General features: G+C 35.5%; 2 protein-coding genes across 2 annotated transcripts; both read right to left on the minus strand.

The window, feature by feature from the left end:
* Positions 1-1,628: 1,628 nt before the first annotated feature.
* LOC133822848 (heat shock protein 90-5, chloroplastic) lies at positions 1,629-7,689 on the minus strand. The gene is made up of 19 exons (XM_062255305.1): positions 7,310-7,689; positions 6,920-6,993; positions 6,542-6,667; positions 6,352-6,445; positions 6,156-6,239; positions 5,926-6,069; positions 5,541-5,657; positions 5,213-5,257; positions 5,038-5,118; positions 4,766-4,870; positions 4,546-4,686; positions 4,067-4,159; positions 3,873-3,950; positions 3,531-3,785; positions 3,230-3,332; positions 2,926-3,100; positions 2,740-2,845; positions 2,381-2,470; positions 1,629-2,262 (listed from the first exon to the last, which is right to left on the minus strand). Exons 1-19 carry the CDS (start codon positions 7,580-7,582, stop codon positions 2,053-2,055), a joined length of 2,394 nt encoding a protein of 797 aa, XP_062111289.1. The 5' UTR covers positions 7,583-7,689; the 3' UTR covers positions 1,629-2,052.
* A 528-nt stretch (positions 7,690-8,217) lies between these two features.
* Positions 8,218-10,968, minus strand: LOC133822849 (uncharacterized). The gene is made up of 6 exons (XM_062255307.1): positions 10,295-10,968; positions 10,098-10,134; positions 9,609-9,845; positions 9,473-9,520; positions 8,811-9,274; positions 8,218-8,714 (listed from the first exon to the last, which is right to left on the minus strand). The coding sequence occupies exons 1-6, from the start codon at positions 10,594-10,596 to the stop codon at positions 8,639-8,641; spliced, it is 1,164 nt and encodes a 387-aa protein (XP_062111291.1). The 5' UTR covers positions 10,597-10,968; the 3' UTR covers positions 8,218-8,638.
* Positions 10,969-11,217: the final 249 nt, after the last annotated feature.

The following is an 11,217-nucleotide window of genomic DNA, read 5'->3' on the forward strand; positions in this document are numbered from 1 at the left end:
CATTATAAACACATCAATGCAAAATCCTTGCCAAACTCAAAAATACTATGCATCTAAATATACTGAATAAATTTCTTGTATCAAAACTTAATAAAAAAAATAAATTCTTAACTTTAAACCTGTAAAATTTCTAGGTCTCAAATACTTATAAAAGTCTTAATCGAAATGTTCTTACAAACTGACAGCAATTGAATACTTCGAATTTCACAACCCTTGAACAAATGGTTATCTCAAAATGTACCCAAAAAATAAAATGTAAAACAGATTCTCAAGCTCAATCCCAACTAAGCCTAACACGTGACTACCAACGACAGAGAAGAAATAGAAATTTCAAAGAAAAAGTACAACGATACTTACTCAGCACTAACAATTCCTAATTTTTTTTTATAGAAAAACCAGAAAAAGAAGAAACAAACGAAAAAAAACAAAATCAGTAGATGATATAAACGATTTCAAACCTAAAACACGAATGAAAAATAAATTGAAAAAACTTTTTAAAAAATTATCTTAAAGTATACTCGGATTATCTGAAAAATCTTCAATTCTTGATTGGTCCTCCTCTAGAACTCCGATGCAAGCCCTTCTTCTCGACTGGTTACAGAGAAGCAAACAAAAATTTAAAAATGAGAGAAAATAGGAGTAGTGAATACAATGGTGTAGTAGTGAATAAATATGAAAAAATACCTTAAAGTGCGTCTGAATCTCTACAAAATATTTCACTCTTCAACTCTCCTCAAAAATTGGGGGATAAGCAGTTTAAAGTAACTGTTACATCCATGTCAGACACTTAATAAAAGATTTAATTTTTTATTACAAAAAAAATGATCACTGAATATTTATTGATAAATACACAACCAATTTCGCTTCTTTAAGTTAACCAAGACTTCTACTTTCCCCTCCTATTCCTACCAATCTACCATAAACTCTTCCCATCCCTTAAAATGCAATCCAACAACTATATTTGAAAAACGGATTGCATTTTGTTTTTTCACGGGCGAGGTCAAATCCATTCCCAATAAATATATACTATGAATATATACTATGAAGTAATAATACCAAAATATATATTGGTATAGCATAGATTATATTAATAATATTAATTGTTTAAAATTAATAAAGTTTAATAGTATATTCTGGACGAACAACAACATAGGACATTGACGCCCTCTAATTGGTTTGCAACATACAAAAGCTGTCGAGCAGTCAACTTTGTCAATCAATTAGAAGGCACCATTCAGCTCGGGACAACCCGCGCCATTTTCCCATAAACCTAGATGACACCTATATCCTTTAAGGTGATACTTGTACTTATCCATTTAATAAATAATAAAATAATAAGATAACACAAGATATTTTTTATAAAAATGGGATATTAAATCCAGTGTTGCATTAATACCCTGTGAATTCGACCCTCACAACCCCACCCCTAATGGGAATAAAATTCTTCGCCCAGGTGTCCATAGACGGGAACGTTTTTCCCGTCCATGATGCAAGAATAGGAGGGGGATCATAGGTGGCAAACCCACCCTGTTTTCGATTAATTATGTATACATTATATAGGTAAGAGCATTTTTTCTTTTCTTTTGCCAATAACAATAGTCATTCCCCAACTCTCCCAAACACGGTGCTACAGCTTAGAATTGTTTTCCTACCAAAAGGATCCTAAGTTGGAAGCCTTTAAAATGTCATTTACACCCTCCTCTCTAAAGAAAACATGCCATTACACTTCACATCACAGTCAATGCATATGCAAGTAATTTGGTCCTCGCTAATATTGTACTGCTACACTCTAATGCAAGTGAAATCCACCCTAACATCGTATCCACCCTAATATCGTTCTGGTAATTGAAGTGAGAAAACGAGTGAACTTGATTTATATAAGCAGCACTATAAATGAATGTCAGCAAAATTTGATATTCTTCCTCTACCCCGCAAAACATCATCCTGCACTACATCCCTCCCTCTAAATGAGCTTTTTCTTGACCCTTCCACTTATTATTTCACGTCACATTGGAAAAATGCCAAAACTTTTGTTTGAAACTAAGCTAAAATTTATTCACTCCAAGGATCACTCTCTGTCCTCACTTCAGATGGCTCAACTACTTCTGTCTCCACGGCTTGACTAGCACTTCCATCAGATTCTGTGGTATCATCACCAGCTCCCTCTGCCTTTTCTTCGTCTTCTAATCTACCCCATCTTCCTCCAAGGGCCATTGCCATCATCTCATATATCTTGTTTCCCAACTCAGCCGGACTGTCAGGCTGCAAGATGAATAGGAAAAGTGTAAAGCAAGAAGAATAGGAAAAGTGCAAGTGATGAACTACCTTAAAATTGTGCAATATAATATGACAGGTGAAAAAAGTTTATGAATCTTCTTACAGTGAATCCACTGGAGATCAAGGCTGTATCGAATAGAAGATCGACAGCTCTCTTGGCATCGGCGCTATCTGGGGCATTCTTGCATGCAGCCTGCAGAAAGAATATCCCATGTAAATTAAACATTCAAGAAGAGTGTTTCAGCTAGTCCACGTGATATGTACTGTATTGAAAATAGGTCTAAAAAATTATATTTGCCTGATTCTACAATGTAAGGTTATGACTTGAAAATAGGGTTTGAATTAAATACTGCATGTGGAAATCATTTTTCTTGCATTCCCATTTCTCCAAAACCCTTTCAAGCAAAATTAGTACGTAAAATAGCAGTCAGGAAATAATCAGTGCAGAATCTAATAGCTCACATTCAAGTCTTTAACAATAGGATGGTCAGCGTTGATTTCCAGTATTCTCCTTCCCCTCATGAACTCCAAACTTGAAGTATCTCCAAGTGCTTGTGCTTTCATCAGTCTGCAGAAAGCAAAATACATAATTTACAGTTCTAATAAGAATTGATAGAGTGAAAAATCTGAACAGGGTTCACAACTAACCTTTCCATATTAGCAGACCATCCAAACTTGCCGGAAACAAGCACACAGGGAGATGAACTCAGACGATTTGAGACTTGGACTTTTGCTACCTTATCACCAAGTTGTTGCTTTATCCAATCACAAAGAAGATTGTATTCTTGTTTAGTTTCCCTTTCTTTAACCTCATCCTCATCACCTAATAGAAAAAGTATAACATAAATAAATGAATTCTTTAAGAAAGATGTATGGAATAATCAAGAAGGGAAACACAATAACAGCATTTAATACAAACAAAAACCCTAGATAAATATGTATATAAACCAACCAAGCTCTAGATCTTCCTTGCTAATGTCAACAAACTTCTTTTCTTTGTAAGTCTGCAGGTTCTGGATGGCAACTTCATCAATAGGCTCAATTAAATACAGCACCTAAGAGAAAAGAAGCAAATGTTTTTCAGTTAATCGGGTGGAGAAACATATATTTATTAAAAATACCTTCTTTCCATTAATTACCATTGATGAGAACTCATTCAAATAATCATATCGAAGAAATTGTCACAGCTTTTCTTGCAGAAGATTTATTAACTAATATGTTCAGAAGATTGGACCAGTCCTACGAACACATACCTCAATATCTTTCTGGACCAACTTCTCCAAGAAGGGAGCAGACTTGGCACTTTTCAGGCTGTCAGTAGCCAAGTAATAAATTGCCTTCTGGTTCTCATTCATGTTTTCGATGTAGTCATCTAAACTTGTCAGTTCTTCCTCATTCTTTGAGGAGTAAAACCGCAAGAGTGGGGTAATGCGCTTGTGATTTCCAGTATCCTCAATGCAACCTAACTTTATAAACCTGCCAAAGTTCTCCCAAAATTTTTTGTAGTCCTGTAATCAAGTTGAATCCTTTGCCATGTCAATAAGAGACTCAAATGCAATGGAAGAAGAAAAACAAAATATAATTACTGTCGTCACCTCTTTATTTTCACTTTCAGAAATATCTTGGATCATGTCAAATGCCTTCCTCACAAGTCTCTTCCTCATTATTCTTACCTGAAAATAATAAAAAGAACGGTAAAATATGTGAAAATTAGATTGACTTCAAAGCTCTACTAACATAGGAAGTTGTTGATAAATCATAAATCCAGATTAGAAGACTAGAGCATTACAATTCGACTTTCTTGAAGGATTTCTCTAGACACATTAAGAGGAAGATCATCAGAGTCCACCACACCCTTGACAAAGCTCAGATACCTTGGGAACTGCATAAAACATCTCAGATTACTTATCATTTCCCAGGATTCATATCATAAAACAAGCACGCATCAAACTACATATGTACATATCTTACTGTAAAATTGACAACATGATTTATTTATTTTTTATGAATTAAATTGTTGATCACGAGATTTTTCTTAATAGAAGTGTTTTTGGATAGCAAAAAATCACTCATGCCACTCCAGGGAAAAGAGAGAGTTAAAAAACAAAACAACCAAGCAAACAAACAAACTAACAAAAAATCTATCACAGAAAGAAGGCTATATAAGTTGCACCAGTTCAGAAAGAGCAAAGGGCAATTACATAATATGGAAGAAACCATATAATTCCTTAATAAAATTTGGGGGGCAAAGGAAAATATGGAACTTACTAGCTCGCCATCAAAATCATCTGAGATAAAGACTCGCTTCACATACAAACGTATGTTCTTTGTTTTGGGGTTAATTACATCCTCGTTGTTAAGAGGGCCCATTCCGGGAACATATAGTACACTCCTAAACTCCACCTCACCCTGCACAGTTTGCAAAATAGATTTAAAAATCCAAGCCAGCATGTATTTTGCATGCCATAATACCAAAACCATCCAGTACCTCAGTGGTGAAATGAGTGTATCCAATAGGATCCAAGAAATCATTGAAAGTTTTCTTGTAGAATTCACAGTACTCTTCTTTCTGAACATCCTTTGGACTTCGCATCTGCAGCAGAACAAGAAAAAGGTTCATTACATGATATTTGTATGCTATTGACAAACAAGCATGGCATAGCAAGCAACCTATGATCCAGAAGAGGCAATTTTCTTCGGACCTTGAGAAATAATATACTAATTGATGCAATATCTAGAGAGCACAGACAACCAACTTACCCATATTGGTTTTGTTTCATTGGCTAATTCCCAGTCCCAATACTTCTCAGTTTTTGTTGTTTTCTTCATTTTCTTCTCACCCTGAAATCAAAGTTAGTAAATCACCACAACATTAATATAAACTAAGAAAAATTTGAATTATAAGCCCTTAACACAAAAATCCTATCTGAGTTACCTCTGGCTTTTCTTCGTCTCCTTTCTGCTCTTCCTCCTCTTCTACCTGTCATAAACACCAATTCAGAAAACACGAACAAAAACAGGCATGAGACTGGCCTAATTATTTCGTATTTAATTCATTTGAGTGACTCACCTCTAAATACTAATCCAAAAATAAATTACAAAATAAAAGGCAAGGAACAAATAACGGGACACTGCAGTATCTCCCACAAACACAATAGACACATAATACATGAAGAATACATTTTCCCCCCTCTTTCTAGCAACTCCTAAAGCTGCCAAAAAAAATAGGAAATGCTTGTTGCAACATCAAAGGGAGTTCTCACCTCAACAGTCCTTGATTTTTCTGTCCATGTGTAGATGGGGAAAGAAACAAACTGTGAGTAATTCTTCACCAAACTTTGAATCTTGGTTGGCTCTGAGAATTCATATTTGTCATCCGGCTGCAAGAATATTGCAAGAAATTTAGAAAGAGCATCAGCTAATCAGGAAAGTCTAAACTTTGCTGACTAGATGACATTTCTTAATTATTCAGAATTGAAGCCTATATTATACTGCCACATGACGAATGAAAGTGACTTTCTAGCAATTACACTAATATAGTCCACTCATTTCCAGAAACTGCTAGATAAAATACATTGATGCCAGATCAACCTATGGTAAATTTTCTTGTGAGGAAACTAAGGAAAAGGTAATTATAAATTGATATACCCTTAAATAGAGTGTGATCTGGGTTCCACGACTCAACATTTTTTCAGGATCAGTTTCTTCCTTAATCACATAAGAGCTGCTCTCAGCTGCTGACTCCCATATATACTGCTTATCTGATCTTGGGCTTTTTGTAGAGACAACAACCTGATTGAACAATTATGGTTATTGACTACATAGAAGAGTAAGAAGTTTCAACAAGACACTTTTCAAATTGTTGAAAAACACTGCACCTTGTCAGCAACAAGAAATGCAGAATAGAATCCAACACCGAATTGACCAATCAAACCATTATCCGCTCCATGTTCTTGATTTTCCTATCATAAGACAAAGCTCGCAGAGTAAGTTTCAAGGACAAAGAATTCATGTTCAAACAATAACATAACCGCAGTAATACACCATACATAATGAAATAGGTGAAGAAGATACCTTTAATGCCTTCAAGAATTTTGAAGTACCACTCTGAGCAATAGTTCCAAGACAGTCAATAAGCTCTTCCTTTGTCATTCCAATACCAGTATCCCTAAAACAACGTTGAATGGAATTATATTAATATTATTACACAACACACCCTTATCTATTGTATAAGAAGTTACTTTAAAAATAAAAAACCACATACGTAATAGTGATAGTGCCATTGTCTGGATCAGGCTTGATTCTTATCTCGAGGTCCCCAGCATCTCCAAGCAAAGATGGCTCGGTCACACTTAAAAATCTAAGTTTGTCCAGGGCATCACTAGCATTACTGAAAAAGAAAAGAACAATTGCATTATAGACAACGAACGATAGCAAAAACCTCAATATTAAAGACTAAAGATTGAAAAACACACTTGCATAGAAAGAACATATTCACACATATGACAAATAATAGGATAAAAAGATTACAAAACAAACCAATATGGAATGTATAATATCAAATACACCAATAATAGAGGTCAACAAGAATTAAATAAAAAAACAAGGCATCATAAATCAACTATAGGAATATGCAGCTTACCTGACAAGCTCCCTAAGGAACACCTCTTTGTGGCTGTATAGACTATGAACTATCAAATCCATTAATCGACTAACCTGCAAGTGGTTTCATGTTCTCAGCCTTCATTTCTCAAACTACTAACATAAATATGAATATTTAAGAGTTTACAAATTCCACAAACTTATCAACTTTTTCCTAATATTTAGAGAAACTAAAAGACTACCTCATAATCTAAACCAAAGTATTTATTTTTCGTTTTTTTATAACTAAGAAATAGATAACAAGTTTCAAACTTGGAAAAATCAGTTCAAAAACTTAAAAAGATTTTTCTGTACTCAATCCCTTTAAAAAAGCATAGAGTCCATAAACCATCACAAAACCCAAAACTTATGTAATTAAAGGAAGACCCACCTCGGCCTGGTACTCAAATTTTTCCCCAGCCGTATCAGTCTCCTCTTTCTCGGCAACGGAGGCCTCACAGCGTACAGGGACTCGATTGTCTCTCCTCTCAAGCTTCCATTTTAAGCCACTAGAAGACAGACCCTTTCTTCGGAGCCCATTTTGAGGGAGGAAAGCGCTCCTCAATTTGAAGACTCCATTGGGGCTTCTGACAGTAAAGGGAGATGAAGAAGGGAAAGAAGCTAGAGAAGCTGTGGCTAAGCTTCTACTCAGAACTGGAGCCATTTGAGCCCTAGAAAGAGTTGCAGAAAAGAAGGATATCTACTTCACGTAAGTAAATAGTGTGAGAGTGAGAGAAGAAGTGAGAAGTGTATACTAAAAATAAAAACCCTTTGGCTTAGGCAATGCGAGGGTTTAAGAAGACTTTTTCTATTTACAAGTAGTAGAGAATTCTAGAAGCAACGAAACAATAATGTGTCTTTGTTTGGATTGCATCCATTCATCAACAAAATTGTAAGGACCAGATACTGCCATCTCAGCATGACCCCAATATCTGGAAAATTTTAAAAATTGTGAAGAAAATGTATTTGGTCATGCTTTGAAAACAAAATAAAATGTATTTGAAAAACAAAAATCACTTTTCTCCAACATTGTTATTCACGGAGATAAGGTTAACCATATTTATGTATTGGGGGCTTTATTTGTTTAATTGTTATAAGGTTAACATGACATAACATAAAGTTTTTTTTTATTATTATTATTATTTTGAGTAGCTAAAATTAATTAAGCATAGACCACAGCAAGTTTGACATTGGAACAGAATAGTTAGACGAAAACAAAAATTGCAAGCAAAAGGATTTGCTTGATTAATGAAGTTTCGTTTCAAAAAAGAAAAAGGATTACACCTAGGTTGCGCCCAGTAATTGTTGCTTCTTTTCTTATATTTTTCAGCTCCTTTTAACATGAGCTTAGGTAACTTGTCAATCCATGCCTGACCAAGAAAAAGAACGAGTACAACTACTACATATAAATATATGTATATATACACTCCTTGCAAAAAAAGACGAGGAAAAATAACTAAAGAACTGAAGATTCACATATTACCATACTTATTACTTTTGCTATGATCATAATTTCACATAAGGCAGCCCAAAAAAAGAAAGGAAAGAAAGGAAGGAAGGAAGACCCTCCCAGCGGTTGGTGAGCTACACGAGGCCAATTCCAAATCAGCCAAAAATCCAAACTAAACAATCAATCAAACGTAGAATCCCACAAGCACTTTCCAACCCCAAAAAGATTTGAGAATTAACTTGGGAGGGACTTGTTCCACTTCAAATTCAATCAAGCCTCAGAAGCTGCAGCCTGCTTCAAACAATCAACATTGCACAAGCCAACGGATCTCACCATGTCCCCTAAGCTGGCAACATCACAATTCAGGAGCAGTTAAAATAAGCAAAGCAGCAATGAATGAGAAAGAATCAGAAATATGGAATGAAAATTTTAGAAAACGAACCGGTCAAAGCTATTTCTTGCTCTTTCTGAGTGATCTATGCTGATCCTTGCCTTTCCTGATCGATCTATGCTTCTCCTTGACTTGTCTCTCTTGTCAGTGCTGGTTCTTGATTTTTCTCTGCTATCTGTGCTCAGCCTGGACTTTTCTCTTTGCCCAGTACTAGTTCTGGACCTATTGTCTCTTTGGTCGGTGCTAGGCCGGGCAGCCTTCTCTGTGTTTATGTCTGTTGTGGTCTTCTGAGGACTATCTGGTTTATCTGTGGTGATAGTCTGCTCAGTTGAAACTCCAATGCGTGGAAGTTTCTCAACAGCGGATATGAACTTTCTGAGATGCCTTAAGTACTCTGGATAGAGTTCTAAGTTGCAGTGATTTCCTCCTTTGAGCCATAGTGGTTCATACTTCTCTTGGCATAGCTCCCAAAGCTGCTTGCCATGGGAAAAATCCACAACTTCGTCTTCTGTTCCCTATGGAATTTTGCAACAATGTCGAGAACAATAACCCTTCTTTAACTATAAGAATTGACCTTAAAAGATCTCTTCAAATTTTGAACCATATAATGTAAGTTACCAATGCTTTAAAACCACAGACAAAGTTTACACAGTAATGCACCAAATATGATCAAAATCATCATAAAGAAAATGCTAAGAAAGTAGCCCACTCACATGAATTACCAAAACTGGGCAATTGACGAATGGGATTTTGTCAATATTCTGCAGCAGAACAAAGCCAAAAACCTTTAAGTGAAGAACAGAACTCACATTTCAAACTAAGAACAGCATATGTTATTATGCAATTGACCTTATAAATGTCGAACCAGAACGTTCTTTTGACTGGATACATAACTCGAAGGCCGGAAAGGATTGGACTGTGCAGAATTACAGCTCTCAAGTGTGGCAATCGAACAGCCAATTCCAAAGCAGGTCCACTCCCAACTGACTGTCCGTACAGGATTGTGTCTTCCTCTTTCACACCATACTTCTCTTCAAGACATTTATATGCAGCCTCTATGTCTGCGTAAGTGTCCTGCTCACTTGCCTAATGGGCAAAAATCAATGAAGTTGCCTTCTTCTATTATTACCACAGAAGACTAATTACTCCATTATAATCAATACATATTAATGAACAACATGGAACTAACAAGAGAACAATACTAAGCTCAGCGATCTCTTTATCTGAAGTCAAAGTTCATAGTCTTTCCTCTTTGACTTTTGACCTTTCCAAAAAATTATTACACGTGCTCGCTCAGGCTTTGAAAATATATATATTTATAAATACACATAAACATACCTTTCCAGTAGATTGTCCATAGCCAGAATAATCGTACCTGGACACATAAAAACAGATAATATTCCTAATAAATAAACTTTCCCAAAATTCAGAGGAAACAAACTTGTGTGCTGAACTGATGTTACTTTTTGCATTTGTCCTCTTCTTGTACAAAATAAACTAAGAAAATAATAAAAACCCATGAAGATAAGACTAACCCCATAAGATTAACACCCAGATGAAGACTAAGCTCGGTGAAAATGTGGTACATCTGGCCAAGATCAGCAGCGTTGCCGTGAGAGTAAAGCAAAGTGAGTGAAGCAGATGGGTTTTTGACATACATAGCCACTATCTCATTCCCTTTCTTGGTGTTTAGCTTCATAACGTCCACGTCATCTCTCTGATGAACATCTGACATCTTCATTTTCCCGGTTGATTCATCCATGTATGTGCTGTATGAAGGAGGGTCTGGTGGGAAGAAAGCAAACTTGGCCGCCATTGATGAGGTTGCAGACCCCATTTTTTATCACAGAAAAAGCTTCTACTTTTGCAGAATAGTTAGAATTTTTGGGTGACAAAAGTTGACAAGAAATGCATGGTGAGAAGCTAGAGTCTATGAAGGAATCAAAATAGCTAGGAGAAGAGACAGTTAAGGCAATTATATTAGGAGGAGAGTAAAGCCAAATGATAATCTCAAGTTGGTTATGCCTGCCTAGCTGGTTATTGAGAAAATGCTATGATACTTTGGTTTCAGGGTAGAGAGAATAAAGATAGATTATTGGCAAAGATGGAAAGTACAATTATATATAAACACAAAGACAAAATAGTGGGAGCCAAGTGAGAAATTATTTGATCTGTTTGGTTCTTGAGAAAATGCTTTGAAGCTTTGGTATATGTGTTGTGTGGTGGTGTAAAGAGAGAGGTTGGCAAAGATATATAAAAGTAGATATATGGCCTTAATTTTTGTCGGATTTGTGTCATTGCGAAGAGTGATTTTCGGATTAAAATAAAAAGTTATGATATTATTCATTTAGTGTACGTGAGTTAATTTTAAATCTTTGGGAATTAGACCAACTTTCATACTTTGTATAATATGAATCTCATTTTATAATGTCAGTAAATTTAAGAGCAAGATTTGTCA

This window comes from Humulus lupulus, chromosome 3, assembly GCF_963169125.1.
Source record: "Humulus lupulus chromosome 3, drHumLupu1.1, whole genome shotgun sequence".
NCBI classification, from domain to species: domain Eukaryota; kingdom Viridiplantae; phylum Streptophyta; class Magnoliopsida; order Rosales; family Cannabaceae; genus Humulus; species Humulus lupulus.